General features: G+C 43.6%; 1 protein-coding gene across 1 annotated transcript; it reads right to left on the bottom strand.

Annotated features, from left to right (window-relative positions):
• Positions 1-841: 841 nt before the first annotated feature.
• rnf19a (ring finger protein 19A, RBR E3 ubiquitin protein ligase) lies at positions 842-20441 on the bottom strand. The gene is made up of 10 exons (XM_072369824.1): positions 20305-20441; positions 9958-10847; positions 5893-6101; positions 5614-5758; positions 4692-4854; positions 4243-4357; positions 3954-4112; positions 3097-3316; positions 2866-3009; positions 842-2655 (listed from the first exon to the last, which is right to left on the bottom strand). The coding sequence occupies exons 2-10, from the start codon at positions 10563-10565 to the stop codon at positions 1881-1883; spliced, it is 2538 nt and encodes an 845-aa protein (XP_072225925.1). The 5' UTR covers positions 10566-10847; positions 20305-20441; the 3' UTR covers positions 842-1880.

Raw genomic sequence — 20441 nt, 5'->3', positions numbered from 1 at the left:
AAGACAGCATGCTGAGCTCAGCCAGTCGACGTCACAGCAGAGCAATATGTGGTCAAGCTTCAGTCACAACAGTCTGACACTCGTGATCCTGACTGCTTTGGATAGAAGAGATTTTATTGCTAACATTTGCTGGTTGCCCTGCACAGAAACTCTAGAGACTTTGGCTACTTCGGGGGGCATTTTGAGAATTAAACAAAAGTTTTGGTTTCGTCAAATGTTTGTTTTTGTGACTTTGCGAGCAACAAAATTGTTACCGGTACTGTCGGATCTGCTAACAGTCGAGCATCAACAGCAGTGGCCTGAGAGGAGTCTTTGGTCAGCTAAACCATCTATAACGGGACTGAGAAAAGGGAAAGCGGTTGTTATCAGGGTTTCTCCTCTTATTTGTAGCGTTTTCTGAAGCAAACGTAATTAAACCTTTTATTTTTTTCATAAAACTTTATCATAAAAGAGACACAGAAGAAATCATAATAAACAAAACACTATGCACAGGAAGTTTCCCAAAAAAGGCACTGTAGGTTCAACAAATATAAAATCATCTGCATCAATCATTTGCAAGGATTTAAGACACAGCATGTTGTTAAAATACACCCGAAGCTCTTTAAAAAAAAAAAAAGGGGGGGGGGGGGGGGGGGGGGGGAGAGAAGTGAGGAAATAACTGGTGAGAATCATCCACTGAACATCGTTGCTGTACATTATTGATTAGGATGAATGTGCTCAGATTGCAAAAGGAGCTTCTCATTGCACAACAAACACATTTTTACATAAAGCTGACGTGTTTCCTGACTGCACACACATTTATATTGTATAGCTACTTGAAAGCTTTTTTTAAAAAAAAAAAAATGATTGCAAACCCATTGTTTAGTTTAACTGCTTTTTTTAAAATCATCTTTATGTTTATAATATGAAGCCTGGGCTGTTTTTTTGCAACTGTACTTAAAAGAATACGTTTAAATTCCCTTTTTTGTTCCCTCATTCGCCTCTAATAAATGAATAAGAGATGAGTAACATACTCGTTGACAGTGCACATCAAGGTGACTAGAACGTATGCTAGAACGGTTGGACCCAACACGGGGCTTCAACATTTAAACCAACTTTCCCAAAATGGAAAATAAAAATAAGCAGACACGAAAAAAAGAAAACAGGAGTCGTACATTACACGAACGCAACCATAACAATGTCTGATTATGTAAAAAGAAATCCTGCTACTGTATAAACTGGTCCCGCTCTTATACTCTCTTATACGCACACTCCAACAAGTCTAACAAAGAAATCAAAGACTGAACTAACCACAGTGAGGACGAATCATTCTGATTCGCTCAGAACCAGACGAAAACCAGGGATTCGCAGACGTGTGGAAGGGGTAAAAGGTTCAGGTTTTAATATAGCAGCTTTGTTAACTTGCTCCAAACCAGCTTGATCGGGTCTGCTTTAACAACTGGTTTGGTTTGCGATTTGGGGAATTCAACGGCTGTATTAAGGGGAACGGTCTTAAAACTTGACAGATCATCACAGATCCACAGCATCTCACCACACCGATAACCAGCTTTACATCTGTCAATTTACATTCAATTCAACTTGCCACAGGCCTCGTTGCATGAGCTGATGTTCTATTAACCGACTGAAACTTCAAATCCTTCCCAAGACCAAACATCCAAATGATCTTTGACCTAACTGTGCTCCTGTATACCCTCTATACCCTCGCCAACTTCCACCTCAACCATCTCTGACTGTGAAGACTAACATTCAGGCCATAACAGTTCAAATGTATATCTGAGCCCCTGATCATCAACTTCACAAGCTGCATAGGAGGTTGAAATGTGGTGATAAGGCTAACTGAGCTTGCAGTGGTAACACAGCAGGAGGAGTGAAGGATTTCCTCAGATGTCGGTCTGTATACAGTGCTTCCTTGTCTGGCATACAGGCTGTGCAGCAGTGTTTCTGGTGGTCTCTTTCCCGTCCCTCTCTCGCTTCGTGTCTGCGGCCTCATCTACACTTTCCTCACTGATGTACAGAAACGTTCCTCTGCTTCCCTCGCTCGGTGAAGCAGGCGGGGATGCCGACAGCAGGCGGTGGGTCATGGCTGCATGGCTACTCTGAGGTGGGAACTGCTCAAGGCGGTCATGCTCCACCTCGGGCATGGGTGTAATGGTGGGATGTTGTATATGCGGGTCCACTGGGGGAGAGCAGGGTGCGTGTGCTGGTTTTGAGGTTTCCGGGTCTGAGCAGCTGAGCTCTGATGAGAAGTGGCTACAGTGCGAGTCGGCCACAGACGGGAGGCTGCCACTCAGGGATGGAGAATCAAACTCTGAAGAGTTAGTGCTGCGCTGCTCCACAAACTGAGCATCCATATCCCCTTGTGTTTCGTTTATTTTAGTTTCTCCTTTGCTGCTGCCAGCTCTTTTCCTAAGCTTACTTTTACACTTTTTACCCCCCAAATTGGAAAGGTCCTTAGACCAAGGGGACGAGGGGCAGCAGTGGTTACTGTGCTGAACACAGCAGCAGGTGGAAGGACACGAGCACGTGCCACCGCTGGCTCCTTTGACACCGGCGGTGCTGCTGCAGCTGGCTTCATCCAGGCTGCTGCTGGCACTGCCGTGTCTCACTTTGTCCTGTTTGGACTCCATGTCTGCTGGCACCTCCAGGCTGTTGTCTCTGCAAAATAATATCACTAAATAAATATTCATATCACTCATGAGAAGCAAATCAAGCCAATGTTTCTTTCCCTTATTTCCCTCTGAGCATCTACGTGTTCTAAAAGCATATCTATTAAGTTTAATAATCCTGAATTATAATCTTCCTCCTTGCCCTTGTTTAAAATATTCCTATGAGTCTGAAAACAGGTTAAATCTGCCATTGACTGACCTTTCTAGAGGCATGTAGGCATTGAGGATGGAGCCTGCCATGGCTTTTGTGCTTGCATTGTCACTAATCGTCCCCAGACTGACGGTGGCGGACTCCCCACTCAGACTGCAGCGCTCCTTCTGGACATCAGCCTGCACCTCCATCCTGGGAAAAACAATCACATGGTTATAGTGGTTTTTTTGGTCACTCTAAACTGTATGTTGGCCATAAAACATCAAAGTTTCCGCTCACCGGTTGTAGCAGCTGCCCGTCAGGCTGCCTGTGATACTCGTCCCAGCGAGGGCCGTGGTGCTGGCATTGTCGCTCATGTTGTCTCGCTGAGCAGAGCTCACCCCACAGCGCTCCATGTGACTCCCACTGACACTGAGGCTCAGGCCCGTCAGACCCCCGACGCTCGCTCCGTCTCCCAGACTTGGATTGTTGAGCCGCGTCTCCGCCACCGAGGTAGTATCTGGCAAGAACAGTGGGTACAGGGAAAGCCATTTAATCTAAATGACAAAGCGAGTCTACAGAAGAGAAAGATTAGAAACACAGTTCCATGAATACAGAAAGGTTACAGGTAAGACCCTCAGCCGTGAGAGAGGAAACTGAGTCAAAAAGACAAAGAGAGAGAATACCCTGACGTCTCGCACCTTATGTTCCCAGAGAGGTCAAAGTCTCTGCTCTCATTAGGATTATTAATTATTATTCTCTGTTGTCAGAAGCTGTGAGAAAAGCAATCTGTCTCCCTTCCTGGTCATTTCACACCATCACTCACACACCTAAATAATTGGCCCCATCTCCCATGAACCTTTGCACAACTTCACGAACAATTAACAACATGTCAAAAGAAAGGTGAGGCGCACCTCTTCATATTAAACATGCTGGCATGAAAATAATGCGGGAGTGTAAACACAAGCCAAAATAAAGGCTGGAGGGGTTTCCAATTTAGCCAAAGATGGGTTAGACTTGTATCATATTTTCTCCTAACATCACAGTTTCTCTTGAATGGTGCCTCCTGAACTCTTTCGGCTTGTTGTTTTAAGTATCTTATCTGGGGGGAAATCTATGGCATTACCATTATTTTTTTTTTATTAAGAGATTCTCACCTGTGGCCGCGGCTCCACCACCTATGTTTTCATTTTCATCATCAAACTCGATTCGCACCCCTTTGCCGTTGCCAGCTGACACTCCGCAACCTCCACTCCGGCACAGGGAGATTGGGACGACTCCGTAGACGTAAGCGAGCATGATGGGAACACCAATACCTGCACAACACAAGCGCCGGGTACGATTAATACGTGAACACATTTCACATATTCTCACATATTACTGGAAAGCCTTAAAATATTTCAAATCTGGTCACGTAACGTATGACACAGCTAAGGCAGACCTTACCGACAGTAACTGCAGCAACCACAGGTGACACAATCACAGACAGCGTCACGCCACCTGCTATCACCAAGTTCCTCTTATGTTTTGAGATGTCCTTGCCTTCATAGCGATTATGAATCTGATGGGAAACAGTTTTAAAGCACAATTAACTGGAGAGATTCGGACACAACAGTGTTGTCTGCAGAAACTTATTTTACCCATATCTTTGTAAAAATGTCCTCTAACTTGCGTCAAAACTGACAATCTTGATCTTGTATTGACTGTAGAGAACGACTGTGCAGTTTTGTGTTATTGTGTAACACAGATTACTGGGTAAAGTGCTGCTAAAACACGGTGGTTTTAACACACCATAACTTCTGCACACGAGTCAGCATCATTACATCTTTAACACTACCTACTTCTCGGTCTCTTGCCGTTTCTGATAGTCAACAATCCCCGATGAAAGCGCTCACCTTTCTGCCCACATAGACCGGGATGCCAATGATCATTGCTGGGATGGCGATGCCGGCAATGAGTGCGATACCCACGGGCGCACCCACCAACGTGCCGAGCTGCCACAGAATCTTCTTCTTCCTGCTCCACGGCTTCTTCCCCCAGAAGGTGCAGCCTGACGGACTGAGAGGGCAGGAGAGAGGAAGTAGTCAGTATGGGCTCAGACAAAAAGAAGCTACGCGTGTGTGTATTGCTGTTACAAAAACTAAGCTGACGAAATAAACGCGTTGTCTTTAATCAGTTTAATTCATTGATTCTTAAAGTGTTTTGGCTTTTAAGGTCACTTAAAAATAGGTCTTTTGCAAAACTCCATGCAGGATGAAGATATTCTAAAACTCAGGTTTGGACTATGGATGTGGAAAGAGTGAAACTCTGGGAAGCAATAGTGCAAAGATCCAAATTTGCTATCTGACTGGTTCATATCAGTGAAAACAGCTCTGAACCAATATGCCTCAGTCTTGTGTCTGTTGCTATTAGGCAGCTGACCCTCTGCCTTCTTATTTATACTGGCACAATAGCAATGTATTGCTGTTGTGGTAAAACATTGTCAGGCATGCTGGTGTAGACGGAGATAATTAAAAAAATGTTGCACCTGTCTAGAATAATGCTTTCATTTTAAAAGGACTAGTGACATGTGAACTGGAAGGAATAAAATGAGCTTTTTCATTGAAGAGTGACAATACCGAGCATTTAGATTAAAGAACTAACACCTCAGAGACGCTCAAGTTTTATGAGATGAGAAGGAGAACGAATTCCATCGACAGAGCATTGACGACTGGGATACTGAGCTGAAAAGTAAAAACTACTGGAAACATCAACATAAAGCTCAAAAACAGGATAAAATGCAGAGTATTCATCCACTCCGCTGTGTGTTTGTCTCACCTTAAATAGTGCAGGTCAGAAATCTCCTTCATGCAGAGCCAACAAAACTCACAGCCGCACACAGCGCAGGTCATGTGATTACAGCTTCCATCGTTCATCTTGATGATGTAAGCGGAGCAGCGAGGACACGGTTTGATGTCATCACCTGGAGTGAGTCGCAGGGAAAAACATATTCATTGCAAAATTTGTCAAAAATGGATAGAATATGAAGTGGATTTATCTGCGCTGAGGTTAAGAATAGAAAAGAACAGGTCATATAAGTGTCCATCATGCTGTTACCTGCCGCTCCACTCTCTTGGCTGTAGCTGAGGGACGACGACCTGAAACTCCTCAGCCGGAGGTTCTGGGCCCTTTGCTGACGTGCTGTGTCACATGTCTGGTTGGGGTGCCACAGCTGTTTGCAGTGGTAGCAGAACTCTGTGCCACAGCCCTCACGTTCACAGGTAATCTTTGGGCAGCTGGCGCAGCCGAACGCGATGACAGCGTAACTACGAGAAGGAAAGCACAGACGCGATGGTTGTTCACAAGGAAGTGTGGATGTAGTAGTTTAGCACAACACAAGGGGTCAGCAGGGCTGAACTGGCAAAGAACAGGCAAAATGCAGAAGAACCGAGCAATTTAACTGAGGGGCAAATTCTACTGTACATAAAAATATATACAGAACAAACTTCTACAAACCCTCCCACTTTATGAACAGTGTCACAACAGTACAACACAGGTTTAATTAAAACTGAATGGCTGCATGTCATCGTGTCGCTCATCAATCATTACATGAGTCTATTGGTGAGCTGTTTTTAAGAATGAAGGCAAAGTCCAACTGTTCTAAACATGCAAATCTAATAAAAAGGCTTTAAAAAAAAAACAAAACATCCCATTAAATATCAACAAAGGTTGGTTTTCCATCTGAAAGCAAAAACTTTTGTGCTGAAAAGAACTGACGACGCTAAATACTGAGACTGTTGAAGCCATTCAGCTTTTCACATCTTGGCTATCGTAGAAACATTAGGAGCAGGTGATGACGAAAAACAAACAATCTGATGTACGAATTGGACAATGTGTAACAACTTTAGTGGCAAAAGCATACTGCACAAGGGCTCCGTGTGAGATCCAGCAGCCTGCGTGAAACTCTCATCTGATTTACAGTAAAACACTGTAATCACACCCAACATTTACGGCTGTAACTCTGCAGAGTCAAAGACGAGCTATTTGTGCAGACGCCACAAATTCAAGCTAAGCAAGCAGACGTCGAGGCATCGGCTGCTGTTGGCCGATACGCACAGCTGTTGACTGAGAATTCAATCCAACGGCATCAGCTGATACCAGAGACGCAACAGGGAGTACATTTACAAAGATAAACGGAGGGGAAGTCACCAGTGACTCATGCAGAATGGACATGTCAGTGAGAGAAAAGCTAAACTATAACGCAGTGAGATAAAAAGGGTAGGGCCAAAGCCATTTGTTGTGGTTACTCCACACCACTTTACCAAGCTACGTTTGATAAAAAGAGCATAAATGGGTGCTTAAGCCAAACAGTCAAGTGCCCACTTAGTTTACTTGAATAAGAATTAAAAGCTTAGAAGTTTAGAATATATTTAAAAAAGGCATAATTTGCATAACCGCAGCTGGAAATTTTCCCAGGAGTTCCCCTTGGCTTTTCTCATGGTTACAGTTTCCTCCGTTTCAGGAGGAAGTAAATATTAAAAAAGAACAAACAAAACAGCATTTTTTACTCTACCGACCTGCATACCTCACATATTCAACAGCACATCAGTGTTATATGTCTTTAAAAGGAGAAAAGAAAGTCAGTCTAGACAGTTTCCAGACAGTCTCCACTAACACCTGAGTGAGGCAAACGGATGGCATATTGTGTGAAAGCTGAAAACCGTACGGGAGATTTCCAGATGGACCTTTTGGCATCATCACCACCCCGTGTCTTCCCACACACATCTATCAGAGTAACAACTTAAATCCTGTCCCATTTGTCCTCGTGTTTACATGTAAAATACTGAGGTGCACGCGAGATCTCGATGATAAACCGGCGGGCGGCTACAACGAAAACACGGGCAGTCATGTGCGGCCAAAGTAAAAGTGCTGTATTTGCAGGTGAAATGGTGAGTTGTTGCATGAGAAACAGTGTTCACGTGAGAGAGAGACAATAAAATGCTTTTTCACAAAGCTTTTACAGAAAACTTTAGGGGGGGAATGGGGTGGTAGCTGTGCTCCAATGGATGTGAAGGCTCCATGTTTTCACACTTTAGCACTTTCACTTTGCTGAGGACATCCTCCCTGTTATCTCACTTTGAAGCTGCTCAGAGGTCGTGAGGCATGGGTGCTCATTCAATGCCTAGTGATATTTCACACCCAGATATAAGGGAAATAAGGCCCTGATTAAAAAGTCCGGGATTTTCTTTTAACGCATGAATTTCTACCCAATAAAAACTCAGTCTTAATCACACAAGGATTAGATGTGCCAACATAAAGAGCTCAGATAGAGACATAATGTTTGTAACCTGTGTAACCAGAACTGAATGTGGGCAAAAGAGTGCTAATCAAATCTAAGTGTCAGTCAGGTTTATTCTAATCCATAACCAGTTGTTGTCTGAACCCAGAGCTGTAGCGATGTGATCCACAACGTTTAGAGTTTTCAGGGAGGTGTGCAAAAGGCAGGAAAAATGACTTTGTACTTGCAGATTTGACCCATGCTTGAAGATTTAATCTGTGTTTGTAACTTTGAGCTTGCATTTTTGTCCTTGCACTTGTTTTCACACATCAAAATGTGATGATACGCCACCGTAAAGTCAGTCAAACTTTAACCTGCATACAGATAATTAACCTCTTTATAGAAGGCATGAAAAGGATTCTTAAATTGGACAAACCTAGCTGTCGAGCTGACCAACAAAACCTAACAACATGTACAATTATACAACAATAAAGAGACAGAGAGTGAGAGAGAGAGAGCGAGAGAGGGCATTAACCAGTGGAGAGTGTGGCAGTAAGCCAAAGCTGAGCTATTTGGAGGTTGAGAGCAAGAGGAGTTGCAACAATCTCATGAAAGGGCCATTATTCCAACAGACAAGGGTCAGCAATGTTGATGCAACAAAGTCATGAGAGAGTGAAGGGTAAAACCACCCTGAGTTCATGCTACGGGGCTATGGTCCCAAAGCTGTGAACCTGCTGGCCCAAAACTGCACGAATACCTAAATACTGTTCTTACGGCACCTAAAAATATAACCGACCGTGTAAATCACGAAACCTACAGACTGCTGCAACTCTAGATGAGCAGCGCAAGCTTGTTGCGTGTGCAGAGGTACTTGTGGCCAGACGGTGCGTTGTGTAACAGGTGAAGCCAGGTGACCGAATGAGCAGGGAGAACACAGTGTTGGTCACAGTTCGGGCCCCTGTGAGCAAACTGTTGAATCCATACGAGCTGCAAACAGAGAAAGACCCTGAACTGACCTCAACTCTGCGCTGTAACCACCATGTGAACAGAAAAAAACTGTTGGGCAGTGTTTAATAATAAAACAGTAAGTAATGGTGATTATTGGAAATGACAAATACTATTTTAATTTATTTCTAATCGTGTACATTATTGTGAGCGATGAAGGGCCCAAATAGCTTAGTATAAATGCACCATTGCGTGTATATATATATATATATATATATATGGCTTTTATTTTCATTTCATTCCAGTCTTTAGATTAGTCATGTTGGTCCTGGGCCAGGTTTTCACAGTCCACACCCATTCAGGCAATGGTACGGTGGGATAACAATGGCATGATTATACACTTATCGCTCACATCTTTTTTTGGCTGAGTCATTAGGATGACAAAATGAAACAGGTCTATTACAGCAACAGAGTTATTTTTATCTCAGACATCAGCGGAGGAGCTGAAATAAACTTCTCAGTGCCTGATTACAGCCTAGAAGTCTCCTTGATGTAGTTCTTCAGTGTTATTTTGAGCTTGTGTATTGCTTTTTTTCTGTTTCTTTTTTAAATCAGAGAGGCAGAGCTTTAAGCACATATTGGATAACTGGAATCAAGATTTTTGACATTAATATGGTTGGAGTGTTGAAGGCGTTAATCTCACAAGCCTGACATGTTGCAAACTGGCTAAAACAGGCCAATTCATTTTGGTTCCATCAGTGCTGAAAAGGTAAAGATATAAAGCATATCTAAATTCCTTTCTGGCCTTTAATTTAAATGCAAAATCTGTGGATTGGAGACAAAAGCAATTTTTAGAGCATATCACTTTCATCCCAAATGTTAGCTAAGGAGGAACACTGTACTATTACAGTATGTTATTCACTGAGGAGGCAATATAATCTCTCTGCTCCTGTTCTTACCCGCAGTCAGGTGCAGGACACCAGCGGCAGTCAGGTTCAGCCACCAGCCACCTCCTCAGCATGAACTCCTCATACTTCTCCATGAGGGCTCGGTCTCCCAGGATCATTTGGATGTCATGGGGGTTGAAGCGCTCTGAGCACTCGGGGCAACTGATGTTGACACGGGACTCGGAGATCTCGATGCGCAGATACTGTCGCAGGCAGTCTGCGCAGGAGCGGTGGTGACAGGTCATGATGTCTGGGAAGCGCTCTCGTGTGTGGCGGAGCAGGCACAGAGGGCACTCCAGCAGCTCTGATGAGGATCCCTGCACCGGTGAAGTCAATGCTACGTCCAATTGAGACTGGGTTGACGTTTTGTCATTGCTGGGCTCTGGCTGCACACTGTCGATGCTGACAACGCCGTCCGCTCCGGCTCCAGGCTGCAGAGTCCTCGACTTGCGTTTGGGGTCACGATCCGGCCTGCGTCGTCGCCCAAAGAGTGAGTGAAGGGACAGACGGCGCTTCTTGGGAGTCTTTCTAACTGAGGGAAGGCTAACAGAGGAGGCAACAGAGTGAAGGTCTCGCTCTGAGCCTGTGTTGCCATGATGCTGCTGATGGAGGTTGCTCATAACGCCAGAAGGGGCGCCACTGGTGCCACGACCAGAAATCAACACATCAGGAGAGGAGACGGGGGATAGAAAACAGGGAAAGGACGTTGGAATGAGGAAGTTAGGGTCAAGGGACGAGATGGTCAAGAAAGGGAGCTGGTTTACTGCCAGTTAGGACATGGTGAAAGGAACTTGGTAAAGGAGATCTGCAAGTCGGCGATGTGGTCTGTCCTGGGTTTAGATCACAATGGTTGAGGGGTTCTGTTGACCTGAGATGCAGCGGTTTTGTTGTAGGACGAGAACCTGAGGGAAAGAGAAAGAGAAGGAGGATCAGGTGCTACCCCAAAACCATAACACATTTACTTCTAATGTTCTGCGGCAAAAACAGAATCATTTGGAGGTATGTCGCTTCCAGGAGGCAGAAAAACCTCTGGGCTGGAGATGTGATAAAAAAAAAAAGACAAGATTGAAAACAAGTCAACTATCAATGAAGCACATCTCCGACCTTTGTGTTCCATTTAACAGTTAAAGACATTTCTGGCAGACCTCAGGCATTTCTTCAGGCGTGTCCTTTGTGCAGCTGAGAGTGCGCAACTGCATGCTCTCCCGAGAGTGTGTATTAGTCAAGTGTTGGCAAAACAAGACAAAACCCTGTGTTTCTGCTATAGATCTCAGATGTGGCCACAGCTGTGTCAACGTGTCTCTAGAGCCGCCGCACCTAGCCTAACCTACAAATTTGGGACAACTCATCAGCTGTGAAAGTAGAAGTGGTTTTCTCAACCCTCTGTTTTGCTCACACTCACACCAAAACACATACAGAGACCTCGAAGCAACAAGAGTTAGTGGTCGTGATTCTACATGGGCTCCCATTTAATCAAGGCATCCCTTCCAATTAATTCACATGTTCTGGATAAACTTTCCTGCTTTGGACTTGACTCCTTGAGTCAGAAGAAGTATAAGTAGAACAAAGTAACTGGAAGCACCTTTCTTTTTTTTTTTTCAAAGAAAACTTCAACAGTGGCCCTTAATTATGTGCTGCTCTGCGGCCATTTTGACAACAATAACAACCAGATTCCTGTGAAAGCTTACAACCAGTTAAAGACAAAAGCCTCATATACACATCGGTTGCACCTTATAGGCTTAAAGAAAAAAAAACCATCTTCATTAACCCTCCGCTGTCTCTCCTCATACTTTCCATGCCAAACAGACGAGAATCAGCACATCAACGTGTCTTTACGCACATCGAGCCGGCATGACGGAATCAGCTGAATGACAACAGCACAGCAGATTAGATTGGTGAGTCCCACGATACCGGCTCGATGTGTGTAAGCACACACGAGGCAGGATGGGTTTGACTCCCTCGCTGGCTCAGAAGTGCTTCAGTGGCGGATCAACTTTGACGCAACCCCCGCCTCCTCTGTACACATGGCTCGATGTGCTACCAAGGTGCATCCGAGGCAGCTACAAAACACATATGTAAAAGAGGCTTAAGATCCTTTAACTTAGCAGATCAAGTCCGTAGATTTACTGAGGTGACCTCACCCGACAACACAGTCTATACTGCAAAAACAGAAATGTTGCCTTGGAATCAAATGGCGCTTTGGTGGAGAATCCTTTTGCTGCAGCTGATGACTGTGCACACACTGTTATTTTAAGAATTGCCTGTACTTGGAGCTTGCTGCGACTTTGACTCATCACGCTGGCTCATTATTTAGTTCCAGCACAATGTACCTGCTCTTCCAAACAACTGCGTTCCACAGTGCAAACTTGCCCTCGCTGGCTTTGGCGTGCCCTGAACAGCGCTATAGTAGCAGATGATTTTGGCAGCAGCTGTATGCTTCAAACGTGTATTTGTGTGTGTGTGTGTGTGTGTGTTTCATTAGGGACAAATTTCAGGGAAATTCCACTGGGAGCCAAAAGGTGACTAATTAACAAGAAACTGCAAATCCCAACTGAGGCAGCAATCCTGCAAACCTCAGTCTGACTGGCTGCGGTTTTTCTACCCTTATGATAACGTGTAAGCACAAACCAGCTTTTACTACTTACTTTACTGCTGGAGGAGTAGTGAAAATGGGCTTAGAGTTGCACAGCCCCCAAGCCACAGTCAGTGTAGTGCCATGGCAGCATTAAAATGCTGACCCTACTTCCCCTTGCTTATCAGAGACATCTATGTCAAATACTATAGCATATTGGACTGTCACTGTGCAACACTTGAACTTAACAGCAAGAAAAGGGCACGAATGCATCCAAGTCTGACCACATTCAGAGATGTGTTCCTCCATCTATCGTTGCCTTTTAAATGCTCCTCAGCAGCACTTTTTACCCCGTTGAGCAACAAAAATGTTTCTTAAATTCACATCAGAATCCCTTCACACACGCATTTGAGGAACTTCGGATGTTGCACGTAAGCGTTCCATCTCCACAGGCCTATTTGATATCCAGCATCGATGTGCACCAGTGACAGCAGTCTGCAGGAAAGACCTCGCCATTCACTGCACCACCTTTCTAAAAATAAGCTCAAATGTAACTATTTGCTATGGGTGGAGTGTTCAGCGCACGGATGTGAATAAGAAGGATGCTCTGTTTTCATTCCATCGTTTCCAATATAAACTGGTTGCTATACCCCTAAGTGTCTTAAAACAACTTAACTCGTGCCATCAGAAAACGGTTTAATGAAAAAATTGGATTAGAATTTGCCGTCAAACTCAATGCCAAGAGAAAATAAATCCCCACAAAGAAGGCAGCACCTTATAAAAAGGAGGATTTATTGTTAGTTAATGACTGACTGTACTGGAAGCATCTTCCTTTGTAATTACCGTTACTAACTTCCTGAAACATCCCAAGTTGGATGAAATTTTACAGCTTCTGCCTGACATAAAATATCACTGAAATGAAAATGTGTGGATATTTGGATGTTTGTGGAATGAGGAAACACCAACAAAATGTATTAAGCCAATTTTTGTACCATTGTTGTCATGGCTGGAACTGGCATTGCAACAAAAATAAAAATGAATGCTTCAAAGACCAATGTTTTACTTGGACCCCTCCTGAATAGCCTCCAGGCTATAACTGACAGCTGAAAGACTGTAAAATTAAGTATCTTGTCTCATAAGCAGCTTGTCGCGGCAAAACAAGATAATCTCTGTAACCCATCCCCTTTCCCTCCTTGGCAATTCACACCTGCCAAAGAGAGGAGGCTCAGTTCAGAATTAGTGTGTGCTAATGCGCATCAAACCTATATTGCCAAATCAGCTGAGTGACAACAGCGCAGCTGGTTAGAGGGCCGTGTTCAGCAATGCCAGGTTCCCCTTACACACACACACACACGGCCTGTTTTGCCTCTGTTACAACCTTCCATGCCGGCTCACAGGTGCATCAGGAGCGGAGCGGCCTCGCCGCTCTCCCCATGCAGCCACTGCACTTTCACGCATGACACCAATGAAGGCGCATCAGCCCCAGTTTGAAAGGCATGTGTGAAAGGGCCTAAAGACACGAGACAAAAAAAGTCTCAAACTCGTACAGAAGAATTTGTGTCATTTGGTAGCTTTGTAAGTTTAAAAGCCCCATTTGAAGAATGCAAGACAACAAGAGTTCATTCAAATTGGTCTTTGGGAAACATTTCCACATCCAACCTCAAGAATAACAGCACTGAACTGTGTCAGAGATGAACAGCAGGAGAAAATGCATCTCTGACAATAGCTTTCACTGCAAGGCCTGACTATCTGCTGACATGGTGCCTTAACACTAAAATTCCACATTATAACAAAGCGCGGTGACGTGTTGGGTGAACCCAACAATTCGTGAGAGCAAGAGGAAATTTTAACAAGACACAGAAGCAATTTTAACCAGCCCACAAGTCGATGTGAAATTACACTCGAGCGGCGTAATTAAAATGGAAAATCCTGCCTCTGCAGTGTAGCAAGAATGAGTGGGACTTTCCATTTGGCTGAGGTCACCGCATGCGTTTGTGCGAGTACACACTCGTGCACGTATTCCAGCTCTGTGGCTCCGGGGCTATCGCATGCAAACGCAGTTCACACACTGGGATGGTGTCCCAGTTCCTAAGACAAGCCCGGGGTAAGAAGCCCACTGCGGCAGAATAAATGGTTTCAATCCTCCCGTCATCTCTAAAATGGAAATAGCAAAGTTTACATCAGATTATGCTTGATGCTAGAAAATATAAACCGGAGGGTTTTCTATTGGAGAGGCCATTTAATGTCAGGTCAGTGAGGGAGTCACAGTATAATTTGTGTCAAAATGTAAAGGGGAAAATAGTAATAAATTAAGTGACTTGAGGCCTCATTGGTAAGGGTTCTAACAAGTATAGTACTTGTGACCGCAGAGAACACGCTGGCTCCAGCATTGCAATAAACAAAATAAAGCCAGGTTTCCCTTGCCTGTAATTTTGCTAAGAGCCAATGTGGCACATGACCAAAGAGCAACAAACATTCTGGGTTACAGCTCCTCTACTGCACTCTGGCACGTCAAACCCTGTGTTACAAACACTTTCCTTTCATTTCAAGTCCACTTTCTAAGCTGTAAAGGGAACGTGGTCACAGGAAAATTAACCGTTGATAACAGTGATAACATTAAAACTGTCTCACACTACTTCTTCTACTTTCTAACGCCAAGGCAAACAGAACTAAAGCAGCCTAATTAAAAACCAGCCAACAATAAGTCTGCTCTCAGTGCAGAGTCAATTCATTCAGTTAAAAAAAGTGCTGAATTCAGCTCTACAATTATGTGGCACCAGCAAAAAAAACGGTGATTGTGTCACGTCCTCCAATCTAATCGCAACGGCGTGACATTGTAAAGTGAGAGAATAAATGTGTCCTTGCTCTGGGAAACAAACTAGATCGGCATGCGATTGATTTCACACCACCCTGACATTTTCAGGGAAAGCCAAAATTCTTGCGTTTCCCATAAGCAGAGAGAGCAGACGGATGACATCTGTGGGCCAGTTAACGGCTCTCAAGATCCCCAAATGATGGTCAGCTACAGTGATGAAAACACTTCGGCTTCTCCTATTGCACTGTTGCAAAAAGCAAGAGGACACGATGCACTGCAACACTTGTTAGTCCTTTATAATAACTAGCCACGATCAGGGCATATTTCTTTTCTGTTTCTATCTGCAGTCAAGACAAATTTCACAATATTCTTGAAGTTTAACATACAAACAGTCAACCCAGCTGCATCATTTCCCGTGTCATGACTTGGACTATGGCCTCGTCAGTCTACTTCTGCTATTTTTTGACAAAAACCTGAGTTGAGCCACTTCAGGCCTATCACATTCCTGACCAAAACTCGTGTTTCTGGAAACACACATCACCAGTTGCTCCATCTGAACCCACAGAGAGACACGGCGAATTAAGCCACTGAATATGAAGCCTTTGTGGGTCACCAGAAGAGTAGTGTGTGCGAGAAGGATCTCCTGTTGCGTTTATCAATGCTGAAGTCCAAATTTAGCAATATCACGGAAGCTACTTGTGCCAATTTGGTGGAAATGCCGACTCTCTAACATACAATGATCGACTTCCAAGACTGGAAATGACAGGGTAAAGAAGCATTCTTCTGCAAAGTTCATCACGTACACTAATTTCCGGTGACATTCCAGCTTGAGGACAGATTTCCTGATCATGACAATGCATTCACTTTTTATGGCTTTGGACCAAACGACGGCTTTACATAACTTTGTTTACCTTATACACTGAAAAACTGTCAAAAATGACCCGAACGGACATGCATCTGAACACAATGGAAAGAGATTACTCAGTAAAACTCTAGCTTGAACAGCACCAATGAGGTGTAGGACAGCTTTCTGTCAGCCGGACCTCCGAGTAACCCTGCCGCTTAATGAATGTTTAGCGAGTTTATTGTTGCCGCGGTAACTAAAATAATCATATCTGACTTTCAACAGAGAGTGGCGACACTGGAATGAACACCTCTGACGCTTCCCTCCGCACTATTTACAAAACACTATGACTCACACTCAACAGGGCAAAGTACTTTTCCACAACATCTGGGACACTTTAATGAGGCAGCAGCTTCATTTGAATTGTCAGTCCAAATAAAAAAGGTGGCAACATTCTGCACGCTATAAAAATAACTTCTCACGTCGACAGTAATTTGACACACATTTCCTAATAGTGCCATGGAGACAACAAACAAATAAGCAAACCATTTTCCTGCGACACAAGTGGGCGTTCTGACAGGGGTGAGGACGCAGGAGAGTCGCTCTGCGAGTCCGAATGAGCTCGGTATGATCGTGTCAAGGCCAACCTGCCTTTGAAGCAATTACTTTTTAGCTCTTGTGAATGCGCGTCATGCTCTCAAGGCTTCTGAAATATGCAGTAATGTTTCTATCTTGCCAAAACATCACTACAGATTGTTGAAACGCGTCTCGAGCTTCAACTGGAGCCACACATTGAGTTTCTGTGTAATCCCTGTCAAAAAATTGGTGTCAACTTCTGATGTTTCAGGCCTCTTTTGCTATTTTCTCTTATTTAGTGACAGGGAGTATCACCAGTAATGGCCCTTAGGTGTGAGGTTGAACTTTTTTTTTTTTTTCAAACTCAATAGATGTTAATGAACTTTTAATCTCCTGCATAGTTCACGAAGTCTCGTCCTTAATCTGTTTGTGCTTGGTTTGTGGTATGGTTTACTGGTTAGTAAGATGGTTACACAAAACAGGTTTTGCAGACTTATACACTCTGGTTTTAGGTTTGCTTCTAATTTCCTTGCAAACAGGGATTTTATACATTTTTAAAACTAGCACTCTTGTAATGAATCCAGAATCATTTTGAATCAAGTACTGAGTTTGAATGAAACTGAAGATTCACAGCCCTAGTGTAAACCGATAGTCCATAATCGCCCAGCATGGCCTTCTGCATTCAGGAGAGAAACAGAGCACGGACTAACTCCAACAAACACTTGCCTGAGGTTGAAAACAAGCCATCTTAAACAGGATAGATGACCTCAGAAGCACCCTCCATGTTAGCTGAAGTGAGGAGGTGACACTTGAAATCCACCCTCATCTTCTGAAGGAGGATTTATGATACTGGAGACGTTTTCCAGATTTTGTTCCACAGGACACTTGGTCACCCACTCCAGCATTCTAATTTTTGGTCAACCCTGAACAGCGAGTTAGTGGTGAACTACCCATCTGTGACTCTGTTATATATCACTTTCAATAACTTTCGACCCATTTGTGCTAATGCAATACCACAGGAAATCTCTATAAACGCACAAGGTTAACAGCAAGCTTTGTGAGGAACCTGATGACGTCTGTATGCTGCAACACCACTGAACCAAAGTTTCGTGGGGAACACATAACCTTTGACAAATAAGGTGCCTTTTCATATTGAAAAGAATATCCAGATGAGGCGATTAAAATGTTTTTAGGCCAATGCTCACCTCCACCTGTGAATGAATGTAAAATTCAAAGTCTTCTTAAAGCAGGATAGCTGCCTTTTGACAAATCCAGTCTTTCGGGCTTCTGCATTATGCGTCTCCTGATGAATGCATAAGAGCCACTGTCCTCCTTTCTGCAGGAGGCTTTTCACCCCAAACAGCAGGGGAGAAGGAAGCAGATTGGTGGCATGATGGGGGAAGACGGCCCTGTTCCATTTGTGCTCCAGTGAAGGAGGACAGAGAGACCCACTAACTACTATTCACAATTCATCAGCAGTGCCGAGGCTCACTGTGCAATCAAGTCCAAAGATGCACATGTATGACCGTCTCGTGTGTGTGTGTCCGGCTGCTGTCAGGCTGTCAGTCACCAATGATAAAAGGGGGAATGATCACTGTCTTATATAAATCTGTCTTAGAATAAAATGTTTATTCTAAGACTACATAAAACCTCACAAAAAGAATATCAAACAGCACAGCAAGTATTTATACAGAGAGTCGAGCTGCTCACCCGAAATCCTAAAAAAAATAAGCCACGAACAGAGCTATAAAAATCATAGAAAAGGAACAGTTACAATCTCACTCTGTCATATTTTGACCAAAGCATGTCACAGACATTTGACGAAGACCTCTGGAACGTGTGTCAAGTTGAGAAAAATGGGCAGAATATGTCTAGTATAAATGAGTTAAATCTGACATGGCGGTAAATGCATTCTCCTGTGTCATTTGTCTTTAACATAAAATGCTCCCACGCCGGCTCTGTAGTGGGGACACGATACCTTTAGGTGGCACTGCACAGCATCGGAATACGTACCAAAATATCAAGCTTCAAAAGAATCTTTTTCTAGTAGGTGAGAGGCGCACTTTCTTAATGTCTCGACAAGAACCGCTAAAAAAAAATCCCCAAACCCAGACTATTTTTTTTAACCTATTAATAGAAATAATTGTAAAGTGAGTAAATTCCCAAGAGATTTGTTGGTCAAGTTAAACAATACAAACCATCACAGGGAACCAAAAGCAACGTGACTCACTATCAGAAACCCCCCCAGTCAAGGTTAGGTTTCATACAATTCAAGATTTTAATTTTCTGATTCATTCTCTTAATTCGATACCATTTAAATGCGAGGTCATCAGCACCACCTTTTTACTGTGAATCCGACAAATAGCCTTCCTCCAGTCGATGACATCTACCTGTTCATTTTGCAAAGACAAAATGTGCCCACGGTGATGCTGTGTTTGACTTTGTAACTCAGCTAATGGCGATTATGTCAGTAGGTGCTCAGCTAAATTTAGTCATTCAGTAGTAGAGGTTAAAGGCTTTATAATGCGGTGCCATTCAATTGTGGCAGCGGAAGACAACAGTCATAGAAACATGTCTATAAAAGAATCATGTTCAGCTCGAATAATTGTGATCTGACACTTGTGTAATATTGACAGGCCAAGTGATGATGACTTAAATTAATTCAATATACATTATTAGGAAGGGCTACATAGCTGATGTGTTATCTAATCGTGAAAACACTGACATGATGCGACTACAGAGGGACATTTCCATTCACTGCACTGTGCATGTATTCAATAGCAGGGCAGATCACATGCAGGAACACATTGAACTGAACATGACGATCCACTGACGTACGAATAATTTCATGGACAAAAGTCGGCAGCAAGTAAGAGTCAGACTTTAAACATCCCATTAACCATTTATTATCAAAACCAAACATATATACGGCCATAACCCTAATATGTTTCAACGCAAATGTCTGAAACAGCGGTACTGAGAAATGGGCTATTGACGACAAAATAAACGTTTGGTCTAATCTCTCTTTCACTGTGGGGCCAAAGAAAAGTACCGAAAATGAAAGCATAAACGAAAGTCAGAGAGCCACTCGTTTAACGAGTAATGGAAACATTAACATCTCTCACCGCATAATAAAACGGCGATGTATCGGTCATGAGAAGCTCTGCACCAGAAGGAGGAAACAATGTTTACACGGTCCAGCTGGCTAGCCTGTGTTAGCCTGTGAGCTCCGAGATCAGATATGTAGCAGGAAGCTAGTCACCAACTTTAATCGCCAAGAGAGTACAGCTGACCAGCTGTATTGTGGTGTCTTGCCTTCAAGTCAACCATTAAATAAACTGCCTGGTTTACCTTAGTTACTGCAAACGGTTATAAAACTGTATTTGGTATCAGAGGAGAATATCTGCCGGCCCGGAATTGAGTTTGACGAGGAAAATTTAGAGGCTAACAAAGCTAGCTCCTGAGCAGCCTCGGAGAGGAGGAAGTTCTGAAGTATTATAAACTAAAAGTGATCCAGTCCTGACTTAAAAGCTGATTATTTTAAACACTTACCGTTGTATTTCCCTTGAGTTTGTATTACTTCACAACAGAAGTGTATACTGTGGTCTCCATTTCAAAGGAAGCCGTTGGAGAAGATGTGTAATACAAAACTTCAGGCAGGGTACATTCCCCGAGTCTGACTGTTGTCA

The sequence above is a fragment of the Leuresthes tenuis genome, unplaced genomic scaffold, assembly GCF_036924035.1.
Source record: "Leuresthes tenuis unplaced genomic scaffold, fLeuTen1.0.hap1 SCAF_18, whole genome shotgun sequence".
NCBI lineage: Eukaryota > Metazoa > Chordata > Actinopteri > Atheriniformes > Atherinopsidae > Leuresthes > Leuresthes tenuis.
This window is presented reverse-complemented; position numbering and strand designations above follow the sequence as displayed.

Bases quoted from the DNA above. Each gene is read 5' to 3' on its own strand.
- rnf19a (XM_072369824.1), bottom strand. From the start codon at position 10,565: ATGAGCAACCTCCATCAGCAGCATCATGGCAACACAGGCTCAGAGCGA. The intron at 4,855-5,613 runs GTGAGACAAACA...CTGCCCTCTCAG, and splicing joins TCTGACCTGCACTATTTAAG to TCCGTCAGGCTGCACCTTCT. The intron at 2,656-2,865 runs GTCAGTCAATGG...ATTATTTTGCAG, and splicing joins GCCTACATGCCTCTAGAAAG to AGACAACAGCCTGGAGGTGC.